This window comes from Crocodylus porosus, unplaced genomic scaffold (genome assembly GCF_001723895.1).
Source record: "Crocodylus porosus isolate Cpor-Errol unplaced genomic scaffold, CroPor_comp1, whole genome shotgun sequence".
NCBI classification, from domain to species: Eukaryota; Metazoa; Chordata; order Crocodylia; family Crocodylidae; genus Crocodylus; species Crocodylus porosus.
In genome coordinates, this window is record NW_017728906.1 from 163,428,515 (window position 1) to 163,453,676 (window position 25,162).

General features: G+C 41.7%; 1 protein-coding gene across 3 annotated transcripts in view; it reads right to left on the reverse strand.

The window, feature by feature from the left end:
- The window catches only part of B3GLCT (beta 3-glucosyltransferase), a 116,040-nt gene that overhangs the window by 19,714 nt on the left and 71,164 nt on the right, over window positions 1-25,162 (reverse strand). For 2 of the 3 annotated variants that reach the window (XM_019530111.1, XM_019530112.1), the window contains exons 8-12: window positions 24,966-25,029; window positions 16,955-17,086; window positions 15,654-15,723; window positions 5,515-5,628; window positions 1,798-1,897 (exon numbers count right to left, since the gene is read on the reverse strand). In XM_019530111.1, coding sequence (XP_019385656.1) covers window positions 1,798-1,897; window positions 5,515-5,628; window positions 15,654-15,723; window positions 16,955-17,086; window positions 24,966-25,029 — 480 coding nt within the window. The remainder of the gene's footprint in view (window positions 1-1,797; window positions 1,898-5,514; window positions 5,629-15,653; window positions 15,724-16,954; window positions 17,087-24,965; window positions 25,030-25,162) is intronic. The other variant, XM_019530113.1, reaches the window with a different exon arrangement.

Sequence of the window (25,162 nt, forward strand, 5' to 3'; positions counted from 1 at the left end):
GCTATCCAACGTAGCACTGCCAAGCCTATAAGGATGCTGCAGGTTTTTCCTCCCAAGGTGGAGAACCTTGCATTTTTCGGTGTTAAACTCCGGGGCTCTTTGCTGTCCCCTTTAGCTCTGGGGGTTGGGCCAACACACCCCCAAACAAAGCTGAGCCCTCACCCTCGCCCTCTCTGGGGCCTGTGCCACGCTTCTCGCGCCTGTTGCCCCCTCTCTGGGGCCTGTGCCGTGCCTCTCGCACTTTGGGGCTCAGGTGGCACGTAGCCGTGCCTGGCCCCCAGCCCTTCTTCGGGTTCATCTGCCTGAGGGGAGCCAACACCGCCCTCAGGGTTGGGCTCTCTGCCCCTATACACTGCGCCTCACTGGTGCAAACAGCTGTGCCGTACTGGCACCAGGAATCCCCAGATTATTGGGGAGCTCCCGTGAGGCCTCCTTGCACCCCTACAACCTCACCCGGTCCTCGGGTTTAACCATAACAAAAACCATGAGCCAAGCGGCTGCAACAAACAAGAAGCCTACCGGCTTATAACCCAAAGCTTGTACTCACTAGGCTCTTTAGTCATGGCCTCTTCTAGCGTTCTCTCCCCTGCATCATTGCAGCCAGTCTGCATGGTCGGGCAGCAACCCTCCACCCGGCCTGCTCAGCTCTCCCGCAGAGCTCCTGCAGCTGCCAGAGGGGAACTGCTAGCTAGGCTTTGGCCTAGCTGTTTATAAGGGCCTGGCCCTGCCCCTTTTGGTCATGGGACCAGCCTGGTTGCCCCAGCAACCCACATCTGTGCTGCTTCAGGGAGCTTCAGCAGCCCTATTCCTACTGCTAGTAGCAGGCACCCTGGTGCCCTATTACAAAGAGTATAAACATATATATCAGATATTTCCATTTTACAGAAGCAATAACTTCAGTTTTCTATCTTAGCAAGTGACAGGTGAAAGATTTGGAATGCGTGACAACTAACTAATCAGATTTTCCACTACAGTAAATTATTCATTTTATTTTAATCTGAACAACTTTGTGTCAAGTTTCTTAATTTGTTCAAAATCTTTTTTTGAAAAGCAAGTGTCCTAATGTATGTACTTGCTCAGCTTCATCTGTTTAGGCATTTATACCTCACTGATTACTGTAGGATCACTTATTATTATGCATATGAGTTCTGCAACACTTCTTCCTCCAAATGAGTTGACTGTAAGGAACCACACAATTAAAATCACCTTATTTTGGATATTTTGACACTTCTACAGTACTGTTCAAATCCTGTACTTGCTTTCTCTTTGAAAGCAGTATTAAAAATATATTAAAGCTACCCTAAAAGAGAAATTAAGAATTTCTGGGGTTTCTCATCACTGAAAAAATTAGCTTGCGTTTGAAATTGAGTGCATTTCCTACCAATGACAAGTGCCTAGATATAGGTCTGCATGACTCTGGGAACCGATTCTGAGTTAATGGAATCTCTTTCCTCTCAGGTCTCATTTAGATTGGAAATGTACCATCATGCATCTTAGCCTAAGGCTAAGTATAACAATCTGAAACCTCATATGCTTTTGAATCAAGAGAGCTCAACATGTGACCACCACATATTCCAGACAGACTAACTTACTACATGTCTACACCTTTATTGAAGAGTAAGCTGCATTTTAATACCAGTCAAAGAATGTCTGCAGCAAGGAATCTTGCACCTTTTTCTTTGAAGGAGCATACAAATAAATAATATATCTGTATGTCTTAACATATAACAGCACTAAATGTTTCTAAAACTCATACTAATACACATCAAGGTAATTCTGAAATACTGAACTTCATACCTTATTAATGTGTCATCATCCACTATAACTAACCATGGTGTTTTAGAAGAACTAGAATTCAAAAATCTTTCCAAAATGGCAAAGGTTTTTCCACAATGACCTAAAAAAAGAAAGATAGGAATAAGAAAAAGAAAAATATGTTGGTTTTTTTTAAAAAACATTTACTATAAATAGCCATCTAAAACTGAACTGGATACATTTCGCTGGATAATGCAACAGTAATTATGTGTCTACAAGACTGTTGAAGATCTAGGTTCAAATTTATCTTGTACTGTGCTAAGTGACTTGGATTTGAATGTTTCCTACATAATAGTGCTCTGTATGATGCAGTGGACCACTGGGTAGGACAACAGAGTATACCTCAAGGGACACGGAGTTTACTTTCAGATCTACCACTAGCCCGATGGATGACCTTGGACAAGCCACTTCACCTCTGTTTTCCAGTCTGTAAATTGAGAATTCTGAGATACTTCCTTGAACTCTCTGGATGAAATGTGCTATTATAACTTCTATTACTTATGAATATTAATTACCATTACACTGCATCAAGTCTGCGTATAAGCGGGGGGGGGGGGCGGGCGTTATTTATTTAACATGAAACCTGAATAGGCACAAGCACTCAAATGAATAACAACAGTCATTACAATGAATAACAACAAGGGGACCTGATGGTGGGAGTCTACTATAAGCCTCCCTACCAAGAAGAAGAGAGCAAACAGGCATTCTCCACAGAACTAACTGAGACAGCCAGCACTAAAGACTTGACAGTCATGGGTGACTTCAACTACCCTGACATCTATTGGAAAGACCATTCAGCCAGCTCCAGCAAATCAACCAACTTCTTGGCAGCTATAGATGACCTGATCTTGACACAGGCTGGGCAGGGACTGACTAGGGGTAAATCCACTCTGGAATTTGTGCTGACCAAAGGGGAAGACATGGTAGGTGACTTGAAGATTGTAGGTACTCTGGGTAACAGTGATCATGATCTAATCAGATTCACCATCCACTGAAAGGCTAGGAATTCTGCCAGCAGAACAGAAGTCCTAGACTTCAGAAGGAAAGACTTTGGTAAAAAACTCAGGAGCCTAGTTAGAAAGGCCCTTTGCAACCAGAGACCGGATGATTTGTGAGTTCAGGAACAGTGGTGCTTCCTTAAGGAGGCAATTCTCACTTAAGGAGGCCATGCCCATGCAGTCAAAAAGAGGGAAAGGGGCCAAGAGACTTCCTTGGCTCAACAGGGGGATCAGGGAACTTCTCAAAAATGTAAAAAGAAGTGTACAATGGGGAAAAGTGTGCAAAGAAAGTGTGTAATGAAAAAACAATTCAGCATCCAGAGAGGAGTACACTCACACGGCCAGAGTCTGCAGGTATGAGACAAGAAAGGCCAAAGCATGCGTGAAGATCAAGCTGGCAACCAAATTAAAAGACAACAAAAAGTCCTTCTATAGGTACACAGGGAGGAAGGAAAAAAAAAACAAAACAAAACAAGCTCCACTGTCAGACCCCTACTGAATATGGAGGGGCAGCCCACAGTTGATCCTCGCAAAAAGGCACAGCTCCTAAATACTTACTTCACATCAGTATATTTTAAATAGGGTGGAAACTCATCAACTGTCCAGAGGCCTAGAGAATACAGGGAAGACAACAGCCCACAAAAAAAAAAAAAAAAAAAAAAAAGTCAGTCTCAAACAGGTGAAAGTACTCTTAGAACACTTGGACATTTTCAAGTCTGCTGGGCCAGATGACCTGCATCCAAGAGTCCTGAAAGAACTGGAAGTAGGAAGAACCTTCATCATAACTAAATAATGGTAGCCAGTACCACTGGCTAACACTGAATCTGAAAAGGACCTGGGGCTGGCAATTGACTAGAGGATGACTCTGAGCCATCAGTGTGATGAAGTTGCCAGCAGGGCAAACAACTCTGGCATGCATCAGCCAATGCATTGCCCGTAGATCCAGAGAGGTGCTCCCCACCCTCTATTTGGCATTGGTGAGGTCACAGCTGGAGTAATGTGTCCATTTCTGGGCACCACACTTCAAGAAGGATGTGGATAAGCTTGAAAGGGTATAGAGAAGCACCAACTGTATGATCAGGGGTCACTCATATGATCAGGGCCTAGACAACAGGCCCTACAAGGAGAGACTCCAGGAACTGGGTTTGTTCAGTCCGAGTAAGAGAAAACTAAGAGGTGACTTGACAGCCACCTACAAGTATGTCAAGGGCAAACACCAAGATCTCGGGGAGCAACTCTTCAGAAAGACACCCCTTAGGAGGACAAGGTTCAATGGGTGCAAGCTAACTGAGGAAAAAATTAGCCTGGACATAAGGAAAAACTTCTTTTCCATAAACGCATCTAGAATTTGGAACACTCTCCCAGTAGAGGTGGTGCAGTCGCCATTCCTGGAGGTGTTCAAAAGGAGGCTGGACAAGCACCTCGTTAAGCTTGTGTCCAATTACCTCCTGCCCATGGCAGGGGACTGGACTTGATGATCTAACAGATCCTTACTGGTCCTACTAGTCTATGATTAACACTAACTCGAGCTCTGTCGATAGCTTTCCCTAAGCCGCAGCTTAAAGATGCAACATAGTATTTTATGACTGAAATGTGTGCTATGCTTGATTAGAATGAGTATAAAGGGAGAATAAAGAAGTCTTATTTATGTTTAATCAGAGCTAAAAATTTGAACACAGCCTGTCTTCAAGAAAGAGATTTTAGAAGCATTTCAAAAGCGATTAAGCACTACTAATGCATATGGCAATAAGAAAAATAAACAAAGGCAAACCATTACAGTTGAGATTTTTCCCAAAACGTCTTCTGACAAAAAGTCTGCTTTGTTTTGTTTTAAAGCTTTGTAAATATTTTTCCTGACTTTAGAAACCCCTATATTTTTGCTGCCTATGTTTGGATTTACTGAGCTTATAGCAGAATTTAAAACAAATATTTCCATTTTATATTCTTTTGTTAAAATATAACAAAGGCAATTCAGAGATGAAACAGTAAGTTTTCAAAACGAAAAAATGCAAAGAAAATTGAAATTAAAATATAGTCTGTTCAGTTTGGAAAGTGAATAATAGCCTGTGACAATAAGCAAGAGAAATACCTTATGAAGTATATGCAAGAAGGTAAGAAAATTAAAGCGAATGACATTTCTGTAGCCATACTGTCAAAAGCTTTTTGTGTACAGTATGACTTTGAACATACTATGTGTTATGTGCTCAAAGAAAGTACTTTACAATTTTGTCACAAAGTCTAAACACATTTCTGTGAATTCAGATAGCAAAGTATTTTATGCTCCAGGAACCAGCTTGCATTACCTGAAGTCTTTCTGCTTCAGACCTAAGACTTCCTCGTTACTATTGTTAACATCCTTGTTCAGCACAGACTTGTCAGAATAGGGATAGCAAAGGGATACATTTCAGTAGGCAGAAAACTCTGTCCATCCTGGCATTTCTACCATGTCCATGCCCAGAGTACATAGATTTGAAACCAATAAAAATGATTAATTCTGTTAAAAGAACTGTAATCTCCACTCATAGTTTGTTCTAGATTATTAATAGGAATATTTTTTTTTGTTTTTGACTGAAAAGGTGAGTCCTAAAAAGGACAATGCTTCAACTTAATTTAGTATACATGCCATAGACATTTCATCTGAAAACTTACTATATTTGCATAATAATACTCTGTACAAAGTAGGTAATTAGTCAGAACTCACCTCTATCAGTATTTGGTATTCCTAAATCTACCGTAGGAATGGAGGTTTCTGCATAATCACTATAGTATTCAATAAGGGTAGCCTCATTTTCCCAGGTCTGCTTTACAATAGGTACTGCCAAATAAATAGCATAATTGAAGCGTAAGCAGATTTAAATAGTTGGATCCCTGGTAACTTCTATGTTCATCAACATGGTAAAATGCTGCTTCTTAACACTCATTCTTTTCTTAACATTATTTTATTTACAAACAACCTTTACATGTCTGTGAAAAGCAAGCTAAGGGGAACTAGAACAGTTTAACACAGCAATAAAATATTCCTGACAAAATATTCATGTATTTTCTTTCATGCTGCATAAAAGATTCAGTTCAAAACTTTTGTGTAAAATGCTTAAATAAATGCTGAACAGGATAAGGAATGTATTACATTTACACTTACAATGAGGGACTTGTTACTATATAGATGAAATGGCAGTTCCATTCTGAAGTTGTAGCAGACTGAAAGGAGTACAGTTAAGCAATATATACTGTTTTGACTTCAGAAATTACATTAAATGCACCTCTTTAAAGACTGTACCTTCAGTGTCTCATAGTATTTTAAAGCATCTTCTTTTTAATATTCTAAGGTGCTTGTCTTTGAACAAGGATGTTTGTGGGTGGTATCTTTTATTGAACCAGCTGTATAGTTAAGAGGGATGCAGACAAGCTATCAGGTACCAAGTACCCTTCTTCACGTCTCTCAGAAAAAACTCAGATGCAGCTTGAGCTAAACAGCAGGTAGAACAAAGGCCTCTGCAAAACTCCATGTGGCGTCTGGCCTGATGGTCATACTCTGTAGTGCATGCAAAGTTTTGTACAGGCATTTGTTCTACCTGTTGTTTAGCTCAAGCTGTGCCTACTTTTTTTTTCCCCCCTCAGGCCACTAACAGATGTTCATTTAAAGGCATGATGAGGATTGATCCCTGGTCCCAACAACTCTGTCTCCAGCCAGACCACATGTACACAGCAACACGCACAATTTTGGGATTGGGACTCAGATCCCAATCATTCCCTACTTGCCAGTGCAAGGGAAGCCAGGGATCATGATCTTGGGCTCCCCCTTCAGCGGCAAGTTGAAAGCTGGGTGCCTGACAATCATCTAGCTGATTGTCAGCTGGCTCTTGGATTGCCCCCAGAGCCAATTGGTGATCGGCTGATCATTTGCTGGATTGGGACCGCATCAGGGCTCAAACTGATCTTGGTACAATGCCCCGAGCCAGCAGATGGTCAGTTGATAATCTGCACCTGGGCTCAATCTGGCACCATCTGACAGTCTACTCATCATTAACCAACTCCAGAGACTGCACTGGGACTAGTTCAAGCCCCAGTTCAGTCCTGGAGCCAGCTGACAATCAGCTAATTGTCAGGCAGTGGAAGCTACCAGGTGACCCCAGCAAGGTGACGGTCTAGACTCCTCTTGCAGATTTCTAGGGTAGGTGATTGCACCCCCTCTGGGGGAAGCTTATTCCACAGTCTGGACACCCTGAATGTGAAGAATTTTTTTCCTAATGTTGAGCCTGAATTGATCTTCCAGGAGTTTGTGGCCATTACTCCTGGTTTTCCCCTCAGGTGCCCTGGTGAACAGTTGCTCGCCGAACCCTTGATGTACTCCCCTAACATAGTGGTAAGTTGCTACCAGGTCCCCTCTCAGCCTTCTTTTTCTCAGGCTGAAGAATCTCAGTTCCCTCAGCCTTTTCTTGTATGGCTTGCCTTTTAAGACTCTGATCATATGGGTGGCTCTTCTTTGGGCTCTCTCAAGCTTGTCAACATCCTTGTTAAAGTCCAGTGCCCAGAACTGGACGCAGTACTCCAGCTGCAGTCTCACCAGTGCTGACCAGAGCGGAAGAATCCCTTCCTTGGTTTTGCTGGAGATGGATTGATTGATGCACGCCAGAGCATTATTTGCCCTACTGGATACAGCATTGCCCTGCCAGCTCATACTCATGCTGTGGTCTAGTATCATCCTTAGGTCCCTTTCATTCATGGTGCTAGTCAGTTTGGTGCCGCCAAGCCTGTAGGTGTGTTGGGGGTTGCTTGTCCCAAGGTGGAGCACTTTACACTTCTCATCATTGAACTTCATCAGGTTCCAATACACAACTTGCTAGCCTGTCTAGGTCCACTTGTATCTTCAAGCGTGACCATGTTGGACGGTCATCTTAAGTTCATGCCCTACCAGCTATAGCAGGGAAAGTAATGGCAAAAGTCTTCCTCACAGGCCTCCCACCATGCGGTCTCCTCCATACTTCCCTGGCCAAGAGCCTTCTCCCCCACTGCCTGACCTACCCCAGCCTGAAGCAGGTGGCAGCTCAGCTCCAGCTTTGACTCCAAGTCTGAGGCCTAATCTGAAACTGAGCCACCACTGCCTGCCCCAGGACAGGACACAAATCTAAGATGGAGGGGGATGGGGGGGTAGGCAGGGAGGGCACCCACCCATGGTAATGGAGAAAAAACTTCATCTTGAATTCAAATAAATATGACAATTCTGTGAACATGTGGCCAGGTTACTATGTAAGCTGCAATCAACACACCATGTAAGGATACTTGGGACCTGAAAGCTTCTCTACATCCTTCCCAACTACACAGTTGACCTGGTAAAATTTATGACCCACAAGAATCATAGTACCATAGTATCACACTACTTAGGGTGGGAAGGGACTTAAATAGATGATCAGGTCCGACCCCATGCCCCGGGCAGAGAGAAATCCTTGCTTCTCACATTTTTACTGGACAAGTACAACATTCCCCCAACACTCTGCACAGCTATTTTTGAAAGGGAACATCTGTAATATAAACAACTTTATACACCTAAGATTTAAGCTGAATCAGAGGGAGTACTGCTTAATACTTTTTTTCCTTGAAACAACTTTGTCAAATTGTTACTTCTCATAACATTTTCCAACTGGAAACACAAAATTCATATACTCAAAGATGGTTCATTCTATCCTAGGCTGAATAAATTAGGAGGAACACAGAAAACTGTATTGACAGGTGAACTGTCAGGCTGCCTGGAAGAAGAGTGGCCACACCGATCAGACTACACTTGATTTCTTCTTATTTTAAAAGTTAAGGAGGTTTGCACCTGCAGTTTATGATTTGGATGCCATGGAGTATCTGGCACCCTAGTTTCTCTGTTTTACATCTTGTGAGAACATCCCAAATCTTTTTTAATTTGAGCACCTGATTCTCTAGCTAATCAAATAGCCTAGCCACATCTTTTTATTCTTATGTATAAAGGCAATATTTAATCTGATGTTTACTCCCTTGTTTACCTTACCCTACGATGTCCCACTCATATAAGGTCATAGAAGGATTACTTTATTCTTGTAGATACTAACTGGTTTGTATACGGATCAAGATCAACTGAAAGATCATTTCTGTTAAAAATAATGATAGTGAGGGCCTGGACACTGAGATAAATAAAATTTTAACATCCAAAGATACTGATTCCATTGTAAAGGCATTCTCCTGTCGAGGATAATTATTTTTTAAAAATACTTTGATACACTTTTTTAAATGTGTTCAATTCTTCTTAAAAAACCCACAGGAATTTATATGCAAAAATTACAGAAATACAACATTAAGGGAGAAATTTGAATTGCACCAAAGTCAGGAAGTCAACAATAATTCCGCCTCATTGCACATGACATAAGCACACCACAATTTATCATCTGACAAATACCACAATGGAAATATACTTTATTCTAATAACAGCTAGGCAGGAAATTATTTTTTCATTCTTGTGAAATGTTTTTTAATACTTCTGAACTTTTTAACAGCAAGAAGAAACCAAGAGACTCTCTGACACTCAGACAGAACCACTACAGAATAGTCAATATGCAAATAGTACCATGCTCACTTGGGATATGACAGACCAGCTGCAATCCTTACTCTGCCTCACTCACATAGGGAACTTGATAATATACTTGCCTGGAATAGCAGAGGTTGAGATTCAAGCAGACTACTAACTATTATGGTATAGATGTTATTTTCTGTTCTATTTTGCATCAAGATTTAAGTATTTATTAGAGCATGGAACTAAACCTCAGTCTCCCATGCCCCTTGCAAGTGCCTTAACTGCTGCATAATCAAGACAGTCTATCTGTCTCTCTCTCAAATTCCTTCTGCTGTACCCGTCTCACTTTGTATGATCAAACATGGACACAAGCAGGGACCTGATCCTAAGTCAATACCCAGATGAGTGGCCTAACCAGTGGGATGTTAGGGTGCCTCTCTCTTTCCTCCTCCTATTCTGACCAAAACTTCCATCCTGAGAAAAGTATCTGTTGAGGCTGGTAAGTACATTCCCAGAAAATTTCAGCTTTAAACCAGCATCTTCTAACGAAGAACTATTTACTTTAAAAAAATCCTGAACAGCTCTAATTCTAACCATAAATGAATATCCTTACCAATATGTATCACTGCTTGTAATCTGAAGCAAAGCCTTAGTGCTGAACAGTAGAAGGAGTATATGAAAGCTTAATTCTGAACAGCTGATTTAAAAGGCCTTCTTTCCTAACCTTGGATATGCATTTGCAGCATATTTAAATTGTTTTGAATATGATCATTTGTTGCAAATGGGAGGGTGAAAGAGAGAGTGAGAGTGCAAGAGGGAGAGTAAATTGTGGTAGGTTGTTAATTTTAAATGCCCTCACTTACGTACCATTACACTCTCAGCCTTAATGTTGCATTAAGGTAGTTTTTGGCATACAATAAAAGAATGACTTACCAGGTAAATGGAGCTCTCTGAAGCTGACATCCATTAACCTTTCACATTCTTGGGTAAGATTATCCTCCACTGCATAACACTGGAAGCTGTGAGGAAAGTTCGAGAATTTTCCTCAGTCTTCAACATGTGTCCTTTGAAGGATGTTTATACAGTGCGATCATTTCTCCCAGCCTTTCAAGTCTTCTGTTTCTTTTTAGCTTTTTTGATTAGCTATAATAGCCCTTTTTTCTTTTTTTTTTTTTGTCAGTGAGGTGGGAAAGTACACATGGATCAGGAAAGGATAATTCTTCAGTGAACTCCAATTACAGGCTAGTCAATTTCCTTTTGCCAAAAAGTATTAGTTACAAATTACCAATGTCAAGTGACTGAAATACTAGTAATGTGACGATCTTAAATAGAATACATTAAGAAAAATTAAATTAAATACAATAAATTTCATTCTTAAAAAAGGCATAGTGTTAGATTTAGAGATAAATTAGTGAAGGGAATGCATAGTATTTAATTTTGTTCTTGACACACTGGTAATCACCACAAAAAAATTCAAAAATTTGATACAAGAAATCTTAATTTGATTTAGTTTTCAACAGCAAATATGTTGTCTCTTACTTCCTTAATAAAATAAGTGTCAGTCTCACCATGTGTGCTTATGGGACATTTGTCCACCTAAGGAAATAAGTCTACTATTAGAAATCCTCTCATGAAAGTGCCCAGAACTAGGACAGAACTGTACAGTACAGACTAGTACAAATACCAAAACAAAGGGGAAGTTACGAGCATCTGCTTATAAAACAAGGACTGCTCTTTTCTGATTATGCCCAAGAAAATTATTTTAGTTCCTACTTTTGATAACTTTGCTTTTTTAACATTATTTTTGTCTTGGGACATTTTAGTACAGTTGAGATAATACCTGTCCCATGACCCCAAAGATCTCAAAATACTTATGAACATGCTGACTTTCTGACCATACATACTTTGGATATGTGGCCTCACTAAAGTTGATATGACTGGAACAGAGAGGCTCTTTCTTTACATACAAGCAGCTTATTCTAACCCCAGAGAGTGATGTTAAGATTCAGAAGAGAATCCTATCCTTTTTATTCATTAAGAGAAGTACTACTGAGAAGCAATCAGTCAGTCTCAAAAACTACATGCCTATTTGCTTTCTGACAGACTGTGGTTGGACCATTAGCTGCTAGACTCTGTTTTGATAATTGGGTCCTAAAAACTTCCTCTCATTGTGAACTGAGAAAATTAAGTGAAAAATTAATAAAATCTTCCAGTAACAACATATACTGTTGTATACTGCTAGAAAGGCTGTGAAAAGGAGGCAAAGCTTGGACTGTTTAAGTAAGGACTGTGAAAGGGTCAAGCCTGAAACAACGAGAGGATGAAAAAAAACAATCCATGGATCAACACTGATTTGTCAAATATTAGACCTAATTCATGACTTGAATGATGAGGGGGTGGCTAATTCTACTCACAAACCACCTTTCTGGACCTTTAAAAAGAAAGGCTTTGGACACCAAACTTGTGGAAGAGACTCCTGGTGGAAAGGCTGGCAGGCCACTGCTTTGTGCCAGAGACTCTTTCATTTATAAGCCTTAGTTCATCATTGGCTCATCCAGATTTTCATGCCAGTGAGGACAACTGACTGTCACAACAAGACCATCAAATATTTCAATCTGATATACTGTATTCCGGATTCTACTTTATCTCCCCTCCCTTTTGAGACTCTTTCTGTGCTCCACTATGTTATTTCTCTCTCAGCTTTTCACATGATTTTGAGACCACTTGCCCTGTGGTCAACAAAATGACCCAGCTTATTCAGTATTGCCCAGCCTACAATCCACTTACAGAAAGAAACCTAACCAGACTTGCTGGATGACATTCTGCATCCAGGGAAATGAACCAGGATGAAATACAACCATTGTGGCTGACTTGCCAGCACAGAATATCTGTCTGTGACAAACCACTTTATTTCCTAAGACAATCAATAAAAAGCATATTTCTTCCCCATGCTGTCTTTTACTACCCTATCTTTCCTCTTGCACTGTGTCAATTTGTTTGGTATTCTGCTATTCTTACTTCAAACTATTTGAAATTCAACAACAGAACTAACCCTTTCTTTCCCACTGACATGGATTGCCTGAGAGAATGAAAGACAGTCTAAATATCCTCTCTCTAACAAAGGGAATCACAGATTTAGAACAAGTTTGTTTTTTTTGTAACCAGGCAATTTTAAATGCTTTCTTGGGGTTTTTTTTCAGTTGTGCAACCTAATCAATATATTTCCAAAGTTTACTAGTATTAGGCTTGCATTTGTTTTTTAACACTAACAAACAGCTGATAAAGGAGGGCGTTTGAACAGAGGCCCACAAATCTCTTTGAGAATGGCACAGAACAGTTCCTCATATAAACTCCAGAAGCCTCAGTGGAGTATAGATTAATACAATCACTGACCAGTGAATATACAAATCACACAAAAGGCGTGCTAACAGCATGAGCAGAAGTAGGCCCCAATGAATAAGAAACTAGGCATACCATATATGACTTGTACAGAAGTCCTGAAAAAAGATCTCATTAGTTTTTGAGGTGCCCCCAAGGTGAACAGATAGAGAATGAATTGGTAAGCCCAGTACAGAACATCAAAATTAAGATCAGAGTGACCTCGCAAATAGGTGTCCCTAACGGGTGGAAAGAGTGAACTAATTGTTGAGAAGCAGGACATGGAGGATGTCACTTAAATATATTATAGTAATTAACAAGAACTAGAAAGTACATGCGGTACACAGGGAGTTGTTTTGATCAGTGTATAAAAAGGGGCCTAAGAAACCAGTAATGCCTTTTTACTGGGCATAGGGTTTACATTCATGCTGGTACCATGCCTGCAAATGACCTAGCTAGCACCAAGGACCAGCTGGTAAAAGATGTTACTGTCTAGGCTTGTTTGTAAACAATAAAAGTGATTAAGCTCTTTGACACTAAGAACCAAAGCCTGCAGTCTCTTTCTTCTAACAATGAGGCTGTTAGGGGGACAGCATCACAGATTATATCTTGACAGTGCACGTAAACACCATCCAAACTGAGGTAGCCTCACATGACTGGCAATACCTAATCCCTGAACAACACTTAACAGAGTCAGATAACAGTGATGGAGATAACATCCTCACTCCCTGGAGACTTGCAAAATATATAAACAGCCCTAGGTTAAACAGTGATACTGTTTAAAACAGGGCACATACAGACATATAATGAATAAAGAATTGTATGCTTTATTTTCAAAAAGAGTTATATTTATCTAAATTTGTAATTTTGATATTTTGTAACATAAATAATGTGAAGTTTCTGGAAGTTTTATTTAACTGTGTTGAAGACTAATAAATTGAGTAGCCTCTCTTTACTAGCATCAAAGCTACAGTTTTGACATTAGCTTTCACCTTGAAGTGATGTGACCTTCACCCATATTAGTTATTTGTCTGAAACATGAATCCATTAAATAGTACTGACATTGACGATAACCTATTATTTTGGAAGTTGACAGCTAAAACAAGACTGCTGCCTTCTTAAACTAATACACAAAGCTTATAAGGAATGGTTTACTTCATGTGATCTAACCAACATGATAATTCAATAATTTGACATAAGCCTCCTTTATTTAATGCAATTTGTTTATTTCGTGTCTTTGCTTAGTTATTTAATTTACTTTATAAAATGTGTGACGTTGGACATAATTCGGGTGCAGCTCGGGTGTTTCTTCCCCAGATGTCAGTGTCCCATACCAGAGAATTTTCTGTAGTAAATAAAAAGCAACTCTGTGACTTATCTACAGAATGACTTCTAGAGTCTTTCCATAACTGGAGGCCTGAACTGAGCCACTGTTGATTTCTTAAGGAAAGCTGACATCCGCATTAGTAATTTCTTTTGACAAGCAACTTGAATTGTACAACCTTTGAGACCATTACAAGGCAGATGATATGGTCCATCTAAAGACTGACCTGTCTTCTACAGTAAGCCTATACTTTACAAAAAGGTATTATAATTAAAAACTTAAAATGCTGAAAGCTAAAATCACTTTAATTAAAAAAGGAGACAATGGGATGGTGTGGAATCAAAATCTACTTTGTGTTCCAGAAACACAGTAGCCTACATGTCTTACACGTGAATGCAACACTTTTTTTTTCTATTTAACTCACAGGCGTTAATACAAATTAAAAATAAAAGTTTAGCCAAGAATACAACAAAATTCATTATTTTTCGAGTCTGTGACAATGTTAATCTAAAGCCAGCAGTGGATAAGAATGCAACCCTGTGTAATTATTTTTCCTCCATCCATAAAGTATTAGTTTATATACAGCCACAATAATGTATAGAGACAGGTCTCTAAATACTCATTTATCGTTAAGTCTGGGTAGAGGCAGTATATTTCTCCACGTTGAGGTAGCAAGAAAAGAACACAGTCATTTGCCAAGGCCACTTTGTAGAGAAGGCAGGAATTTTTTAGGCAAGAAAGAGACTTATAACTGATTAGGGTATACTAATAATATGCTAATTCTGAAGTCCAAATACTCTAGCTTATCAGTGGGCGCATCTACATGAGACACTTAATGCGCATTAACCTAATACCACCACAAAGTAGGGTACCAGGTAAAAACCACGCTAATATGCTACTGCACAGTGTTATTAAACTATTGAACAGTAAGTGTCACAAAAAAACCTGTGTGCCGGGCATTTAGTTTGTACTTCATTAAACAAGTATTAAACTAAACGCACAGTAACTACTGTGCATTAATAAATGTGTAGACGTGCCTAGTTAATGTATAACCCTGTACATAAAAAGTACAACAAACAACATAATTCAAAATACAAGGTCTCCAATTAACTAAAAGTGGCTTAATTTTCAGAAGTGCTGCAAACCTATAGCTCAAAGTGATTTTAAGTCATGTCCTGGGTACTCAGCTCATGTGAAAATTACAGCGTGGGTGCCTAAATCTAGTCTCTTTTGTCTCTTAATAGGTGGTCTAATTCTCCAGCACACTCAGCATACATCAGCTCTCAGTTCACATTTCAAATAATTCACTGAAATGGCTGACAGTTGTTGGGTACACCAATTCTGAAAATCTAAACTTTAGACATTCAGATTTGAAATTCTTTGCAGGCTAGTTTTTCCTTATTAACTATGCAATGACTATACCTCTTTGCCTTCACTGCACTACACAGCACTTGCTGCTGAACCAAAAGAATTATCTACGTAACAAAAATTGACAACATCAATTTATAACACTTAGGCATAACAATTATCATAGTATATTCATTTTTATTAAAGTCATCCATAAGCTATATTACATAAACCTGCTAACCTGAATAAAATAACTTACTTCTGTCTCCATGAAATTTCTGACAAGTTTTTACGGCAACAAATACATCCTCCTCCTTCACTGGATCACCCTATCAGGCAATTGACAAAAAAAAATGAATACTATGATTGAAGGCACTGCTTTTAACTATGTTACATGCATGTGTATGGTTTGGCAATAAAAGAGAAAATGAAAGCAACTTTGCACAAGCCCTGACCTTACAAATAAAAAACTAAATTAAATAAATAAAAAAATAAATGGCTGTAGTGGTTAAGTGGCAGAGAAGGATTGAGAACAGAACAATGGATAGATCATGCACAGTTATTAAAAAGATACTGCTTTACCAGAAAGAGGACTGTATAAATCTATTGCTTTCAAAACATTTAATATAGTATTTTGTTTTAAGTGCTTTGAGGTTTTCAATATTTTTATAATATTTTATTTATCACAGATTAGTAAGGGACCTCCATGGTCATTTTCCCCCTAAATCCGTGCACAGTTGCAGCATTTGTAACCACCCCAAAGAGAGGCCTATCCACAATTCCACAACTTCCCTTGACAGCTTCTTCTCTCCCCCCACCCCTTCCACACCACACTGGACTTACCAGCTGGAGGCAGCTGGATCAGAAGTTGGATCGGTATTGGCCGATATGCCTCCTTAAATATCAGCCCAAAAAATCTCTATAGGTACACCCCTACCTAATGGCAACGCTATCATTTCAAATTTATAGAAAAAAAGTCACAAAAACAGAAATAGATGGTACATGTATTACTTTTATCCAACACTTTCCACACAAATTACATGGAGATAGGTAATAATATTACTGCACCTTGCATTTTGAATTCATATTTTAAGGGTGCATAAGGGGAGCTTGTCTATTCAATGGATTAAAAAGATCTCAGGGCACTACTCTGCGAACTGGAAGAATGGGCTGTATCAAGACTTCCTACATAAATCCTGGGCAAGTAACTGAGCACCCAAGTGCATCAGTTCCCCTTCTGTATAATGGGATTAGTTGTATTTCCTTGCTTTATAGGAGCACTCTGAAGAAAAGTACATTAAAAATCATGGAATGTTCAAGTATTATGGTAATGGACATCATCCAAGTACCTAAGATCACATCTAACAGGAAATAACATATGTGGACAGAAGATTCTGGGTACAAGATAAGGCTATACTAAATTATGTTTCCTCTTCCCTTTATTTGATTAAAAATATTCTCTCTAGATCTTTCAGACTTTGTAAGTCATGTTTCAGCCTTTGATAGAAAATAGTAATTTTATCCCTAGGACATAAATGCAATTTAAAATATGGTACTTACACAAAGTGGTAGGAAAATATTGAACATTGTGGCACAATGACCCGCCTTAAATGAGTCCATGTTATCTGTACAAAACTCAGGCACTGTAGTAAGATGTGGTCCATTGCCTTTGTGCCAAATATACAGTGCAATCTGTCAAAATATAGAACATCCACAGCAATGAGTAATGGAATTAGATAACACTTTCAATAATAGAGAAATCAGTATGTTATAAAGCAAATAAAATATAACAGGCTGCAGAGTAGGGCTGTGCAAAACAGCACCATTTAATTTCAACTTCCATATCACCATTTTGAAAGGATAGTGTTTCATTTTGTTTCAAAAGCATTGTTCCACTTTGTTTTGTCAAAACTGTTTCAATGCTGTCTAGACATTTTCCCCACAGGCTATAATGGGGAAGCACAAAACTGCCTATACCTTTGTCATTTTTTGCCTGATTCAGATGAAACGTACAGGGATGGTGGCCCCTTCTGAGGCCAGGAAGCCTGCCAAGTTTCAAGAAGATAGGTACAGGGGTTTCTGGAAAACTGTACCTCAAAGTCTTGAAAGCAAAACTCATGAAGGCACAGTGGGGTGAGAACTGCAGGCATGGTAGCTGCTTGTTGAGGCCATGAAGCCTGCCACCTTTCAAGAAGAAAGGTGCAGGGATTTATGGGAAACTGCACCTCAAGCTGCTGACAAGCAAAACTCGTGTCGTGTGTGTGTGTGTGTGTGTGTGTGTGTGTGTGTGTGTGTGTGTGTGTGTGTGTGCGCGCGCGCGCGCGCGCATTAAGGTGTGCCCTCACTGGCGCTGGGGCCTCTGCTTGACACTGCAGTGTGCTCCAATGAGGTCTCTTCCTCCCCTACAGCCTCAAATTGGTCCACCACTTTAAATGACAACAGGTAAAATAACAACTTAGTGAGCAGCAGCATCTCAGGCAGCCAAACTAACACAGCCTTTCTTTCCTCTCCTGCAGGAGCTTCTTTTCCAGCAGCTGCCAAAGAACTCTCCCTGCCAGCCCCAGCCTTGGGGCTGAGATGTGCCCATGGCCCTGCGTCCTTCCAGTCAGGTGCTAGGGGTGCTGGTCTAAGGACATGGCGCTGGCAGATGAGGTGTCCCCCCCGCAGCCTGTCCCTCACCCCCTGACACCTCCATGTCCATTTTTACTGACTGGCTTTCTTGCCTGGATTACATGCCGACCTCTCGCTTCTTTACTATTCCTTCCATTCAGGAACAGTGCGCACGCACGCACACCCCCCCCCCCCCTCTGCAGGTGCTTCCTCAGCCTGACAAAAGGTTTTTCAACCCAAAAGCTGGCATCCCAGGCAGACAAGTTGAGCTCACCTAGCACACCTCAGACCTGTCCAAGGGTATGGCACCTCCTACCCACCTTTCACCAGGGGGATCCTTAGTCCTGGCATTTCCTGGGGCTGCTGCACTGCCAGCAGTCGCACCAGGCCTCCCAACCTTGGCAGAGTGCAGTGTTAGTGGTCATGCCCAGGACCTGGTGTCTCCTCCTTCTCCATCATACCAGCCCATACCTCCAAGTTCATCCTGTCACAGCAGCTCAGCAGGGAAGTGTTCTTCCCTTGCTGGCTGGTGATGCAGTGAATGCCCCCTCCAGCTCTGAAAGTGGGGCATTAAATGGTTAAAAAAAAAAAAAAAAAAAAAGGAAATAGGTACAGATGGAGTGAGGAGGGTGGCATTCACTCCATCTGCACCTGGAGCTTAGGGAACCCCAACAGTGGGAAGTTCACCTTGAGGAACACCAGCTGCTCCACCAAACCAGAATCCAAGCAGGTGTGGTGGGGTGTCACTATATCCCCAGCAATGCTGAACACTCTCTCACCTCAGAACACTCCTAGGCAACCGTGGCCAGATTCGGCCAGATCTGCCTGCGGCTTGCCCAATAGGCCAAAGGGTCACACAGAGGCTCCACATCCTCAGTAAGATAGGCAGTCACCAAGACCTGAGTGCTACCTGCCTGATGGTGGGGTCTGGTGCTTCTGGACCTCACCACAGAAGCCATGCCCTGGGCCACATTGGCAGCGCCTGTGGCAAAGGAGGAGATTGGCTGGTGGATGGCATGCTAGCATGGGACAGTGGATCCCCCTCTTCCACATCCCCCAACCTCTGCCATTCTGCCTCCCTTCACCAACACCTCCATCCTCTGATTCAGGGTTTGGCTGCTGCATATGTTGCCCTTCACTCTCGGGTCACACATGGTGGCCAGCATGTGGACCATACTGGACTGCAAGGGATCAAGCCATTTCCTGATACCCTTCTTCAGCCACCTCACCAGTACTTGGAAGTCTGGTGACAGCAACTTGCCCCAGCCAGGCTCTGAAGTTTCCTCACTACAGAGATCACCTGGCCAAGGAGGGCATTGCCAGTGCTGAGGGTCTCGGTGGCCTTGAGGAAGGGCATAAGGACCACCAAGGTTTGGGAGATGGTATCCCACTCAGCTGTTAAGGGGATTGCTGATCCCAATCTCCCTGAGCAAGGCCATCTCATGAATGGCCTTCTGTTGCTCCATCAGCTTCTCGAGCATCAGGTATGTGGAATTCCACTGAGTCTCCACATCCTGCATGATTTTGTGCTACAGGATGTTCAGATCTGCCTGTTTCTGCCGCAGCATCTTGCCCACCTTGATTCTCCAAGGGAAGTAGCTAATCACCTTCCTGCACTTGGAAATGAGCCTGCTGGTGGTGCTAGCACTGGTCGGACCAGTACCCTGCGAGGGAGAGGTAGGCATGATCTCCACCCTGGCTGCTCCAGATGTTCGAGCTGTTGACCTGCCTTGTGCAGCTCCTCCCTCAAGTTCTCCCTACATGTCTTATACTGGGAGGGCACAAACCTTCCTGTTGAAGGTGGTGCATGTGGGCACTTGGTAGGATGGGTCCATGATCACCATAAGCCACCTGAACCCCAGCCACTCAACTAAGGAGACGGGCTGGTCATCCACAGCAAGCATCTCCCCAATCCTCTGGATGTTCTCACTCACCCTTGCAACACATCCCCCTCTCTGTCCATCTTTTCCCCACTGTTCCAGGGTGGCCTGCCTCTGCTTTGGGGGAATGGGGGCTTTGGAGTGAGGGGGACTTCCCTTTGGGCAAGCTCACGCTGGTGCCAGGCTGACGAGGAGCAAGGGCAAGGGGTTGGTGCCTGTGGAGACGCATCAGCATCCCCGTGGTGCTCACGTGTTTTGTTCACTTGCCCCAGCTGGTTTTGGCTCTGCAGTGCATGCAAATAGCCTACTGGGATCATCTGCCATCTCAAAATGATCCCAGACCGTACTACCTGCTCGTTTCTGGGGTGCGGGTGCATGTACAGATGCTGCAATTTCCCCCACCTCAGCTGGCAGAGGCACAGCAACAGAAGGAGCAGACTCAGCTGAGCCACTTGCCTCTGGAATCTCTACCTCAGCTTCCTCCTTCTCCAGAATGCACTTCAGAGATCTGGCTCTAGGGGAAACTTGAGGGGTGTGGAGCACAAACTCAGACGATTCCCCCTCCTTACCCAGAATTTCTCTTGCTACAGCACTCGGATCCAGATCCAGCTCCACCTCTTCCTCTGGCACTGGAAGGCTCAGGATGGGAAGTGAAATAGGGGTGGAGGACACCATCATGCCGGTGCTGCTGGTTGTCATGGTGGGGGAGGGGTTATAGCTTGTGCTCTTGGAGGGGATGCACTCAGGCACAGGCAGTGGCACTGGCACTGCTCCCCTCTCCTTGCTGCCTTTAGAACTGGAAGCCTCATCCCTGCTAGTTCTAAGGAAGAGGCTGTGTCTCAGTTTGGGGGGGTGGGGAAGGGAATTGCACTTCTCCCTCTACCCCCTCTTCTGCCCCTCCCTGAAGGCTTGCCAGCTGCCTTCCCACCGTGCTTCATGGTGTTTCATAGTGTCTTGTCTTTATACAAATATATAAATGCATATGTGCTTTCCTATATAAAATTCTATATTATAATATGCTGCAAGATATAAATGTATAAAAATAAAAACATATAAATGTATGTGCCTTCCTATATAAATTCTATAGCATAATATCCAATATAATTATGTAATTGAAAAGAATAAATCAGTTCATATAATAATAAAGTAAAAGGGTCTAGAAAGAGAGCAAAAGGTATTGCAAAATCCCACTTGCTAGGCTAGCAAGTAGGAAATTAAATCAATGGTAGTAGTAGCCTTTGTTATCTAACGCTCCTGAGCTTCTGGAAGGTAGCTCAGCAACTGTCAGACCCCAAAGCAGAAAGCAGGCTGTTTCTCCATCCCTCTCCTAGAGCACTGGGATGTGGAAGGCACCTCAGGGAAGGATCACAGTCACTGGCCAGCTACGCAGTCAATGTCAGAGCAGTCCTTCCCTCCTGTACCCCTTCCCTCTCCTTATTTTCTGTTTCCCTGCAGGCAAGCCCAGCTTCAGCTTTGAAACTCGAAATGTTTGGAAACTTCTGAAATGTTTCAACTGCCCTCATTTTGGTTTCAAGGCTGTTTCAAAGCCCTTCGTTTCATTTTGATTTTGCCGTTTTGAGCTCAAAACAAATCAAAACAGCATTGAAACGAAACAGACGGTGAAATTTTGCACAGCCCTACTGGAGAGGGTCTATGGCACCTTTTATGTGCTCTAGTCAAGAGAGTTTGTATATTTTGTAGCACTACAAAAATAACATTTGCTTGGTTCTACCCCTGCCTTTGAAACAGCATGCCTACTGCTTGCTGGGCAACCATATATAATATTTCCATAGTTAGCCTGTAATAGTGTTTTCCTCAGCCTTGCAGAAGGCTGACCACTCACAACTGTAACTGAAGTCATCTGGTGTTCTCTTAACCATGGAAATTCTTGTAACAGATAAGTGGCCTGAAAAAATCAGGCCCCCAGTGTCTCAAGTTCAAAGAGAAAACACCTCCTCGCTGTTCCAGATGCAAGTCACGCCACAGCTAAGAGAAGCAAGACTAAAGCTTTTGAGGTATACCATATTTACACGAATCCAAGACGAGGTTTCCCCCCATTCATTTAAAATGGGAGGAAAAAGCTGCTCATCTTGGATTTGAGTACATGGGGGAAGTGGTAGGGAATAAGCAGGCTGCAGCTTTGACTCCAGCCCCAACGTGGGCTTGGGGGTGGAGCTGAAGTTGCAACTGCTACCCATCTTCCACAACTTGTGCCTTCCCCCTGTCTTCCTGGTCATACTCCACTGCCTACCCCACCCCTACCCTCACCTTCCTGGCCACATTTAGCAGCCTGCCCCCTCCCCCCCCACCTCCACTACCATTTACCCTCAAACTCACTATAGGAGCACATGGTCAAGTCTGGCCTGCACCACAATACATAGCAGGTCCCAAGCTACCACCGCTGCCTGGCCAGGCAGGAGCCAGTGACCATGAGCTCCATGCTCTAGACTGGAACAGAGGCAGAACTGGAGGGTAAGCAGGAGGGAGGAGAGGGGGCAGACATCACAGGGGGCAGATGGTGGGGCGGGGGCAACTGGTGGGAATGACAGATGCCAGGAGGTGCAGTCAGCAGGGGGAAGGGAAGGTGGCAGGGGCCAGGCCACTTGATTCCCCTACCATCTACCCCCATACTGCTGCTTGCTCCACTGCAGCATGGAGAGAAAGAGGGTAGACACAAATTTAAGATAATAATAAGATATTATACAAGGAAAATTAATAAGTTTACACATTTTCCATGTATAAAGTGTAATTATGGCAGCCATCTTAAATTCAAAATCATCTTGGATTCACATAAATATGGTACATGTCCCACAGCTAAAATAATTCCTCCTTACATAATTTCTCCAGAATAAGGGATAAGCATATAATAATAAATGAACAGAGAGCAAAAACAAGTTTTCATCTAATTACTTTTCTGAGGGCTGCACTCAAATGGCTTGAAAGCTGCATGTAACTTGTGAGCTGTGGTTTAGTCACCTCTACTTTATGTAGAAAAAAGGCACAAAAAACACAGGAGAGAGGAGGTAAGCTGTAGTTACAACTGACATCTCTGACAGACAACAAGAAATTATAAAGAGACAAGAACAGACCAGTTGCAAGGAGCTGATAATTTTGCACGAGCCTATATGGTTATATATAAAATGTGTGGCATATATAGTTCCTGACCTGTCTGGACAGAAAGGAGCAGTTATAAGATTTATACATCAAACAAGCATCCAGCACATTTTAAGATCATATTGGCTCACACCTCAACTACTCAGATACAGCCATTATATGAATAAAAAAGCAAGGCTCAGCTTCCCAAAGTATACATTTGCCAATTTTAATTCATAACATGCTAATAAAAGTAATGACATCTTCAATATGAACCCTTATTACTATGAGCTATGAGGCTATTAAACCTCACTGAAGTAAGGAATGACTGGGTGTTTTTCATTAATTACGGAATGTGTAAATGAACTGTCCCCAGAAATGTAAGGAAACAACGTGTTTTCTTAGAGCTGATGCTTACTGAATATTGGAAAGAATAATGCATGGTATTAAGAATGCTTTGTATCAACAGAAGTCTAAGATTTACATTAAAAAGAAAATAAAGATTTTATATAGAACACAATTATACAAGGCCTAATTGAAAAGCCGTGAATGAATACAGCATGACAGAAAAAAGACCAATGCAGTTGTAAACCAGAAGTGTTCCATCTGGAAAGACAAAGAAGAGTACTGATTACAGAAAATATTAAGGGAAATAAAGATTAAGGAATAGGAAGTAGCTAATGAAGAAAATAGTTTATGAAGAAAGAATAAAATAAAAGGACCTATTGAGGCCTATGTCAATTAGATTATGGGAACTACAAGAACAAATTGTAAAATCTCTGACAACTGACAGGATGTGGATATACTGAAATAACTATTGTGACGGAATGAAATTAATAGTGCAGCTCCCTGTGGACTAGTCTTGGGATGAACCCATTTACTATTTTCATTAATAACCTTGACACAAATGAGTGTGGTAATACAGTGGAAGCACTTTCAGTACTGAGCAGACTGGAGTATCAGGAAGACCTGAATATCCTGAGGTAAAGCAAACTGAAGGAAATTTAAGGTCCTCTATATATGCACTCTAGTGTGGAGGGAGGGAGGGGGAGGCGCTTTAATTAGAGTGGCTCCAAGAGCCACTTTAATTAAAGCACCTACAGCATCACATGAATTCAGTGTCCCACATTTCAAAATGGCAACAGGGGTGTTTTAACTAAAGTTCATTTGATGAACGTTAATTAGAGTGCCCTGTCACCATTTTGAAACGTGGTGATGCTGAATACACACAACACAGAGGCTGCTGGAGCACGCCAATTAGCACACTCCAGTAGACTCACAAAATACTTGATTAATTAGCATGCATCAGAGCAGAGCTCTGTCACATGTATAAGTGTCCAAACAGTACAAAATGTAATGTCATACAGTTAGAGACTAACAAGAATAACTGCCATTAGCAGGGGGCTCATGAGATTTATCAGGTGAGGTATTTCCAGTACAGTTGTGGAAATATCAGTGTCATTACACAGGCAGTTTTCTGGCAAGCTGCACACAACTCTGTGTACCTATGGTTAAGAAAGACCAATTCAAATCTGAACAATTGTACAGAGGGGCTATATCAAGGGGAATGGATGACCTACTGATATTTTACGGGAGATTGTGACAGCTGGCTAGCTTGTTTAGCACAGTAAAATGAAACAGGCCCTGTTTAGCCCCGTGAAATGAAAAAGGATCTGATTACTCTCCTATATATGAATTAGATGGGAAAACACCAGAGAGGGAGACCCATTGGGACAATGTTGGCACAAGGACAAGTAGGTATAAAATAGCCAGGAATTACATTTAGGCCAGAAATCAAGTGGGTCATATCATTACAACAATGGAGCTCCAGAACAGCTGCCCAATAGGGGTAAAGGAATGAAACAATCTACCTAGCTTTAACAGAAAAATAACCCTGAAAAATCTATATTATTTAGCCTCTAACTTATTAATATTTCAATACATATACGTTTTTCTTACACCTTTCACCAAAACAGAACATGGCTTACCTCATGTTTTAAATCTATTGTAAAGTCTGACTTGAGCGGTTCACTTTTCAGCCTCTTCGCAAGCCTGCAAAATGAGAGTGAAATTTAGTCTCTTCTGAAAGGAGAAACAAGAGAAATTAAGGAAGGTGGCAACTGATATTTTTATTCAACCGTCAGATTCACTATGCTTACACAATGCCAAAGTATTTTCTAGAGGC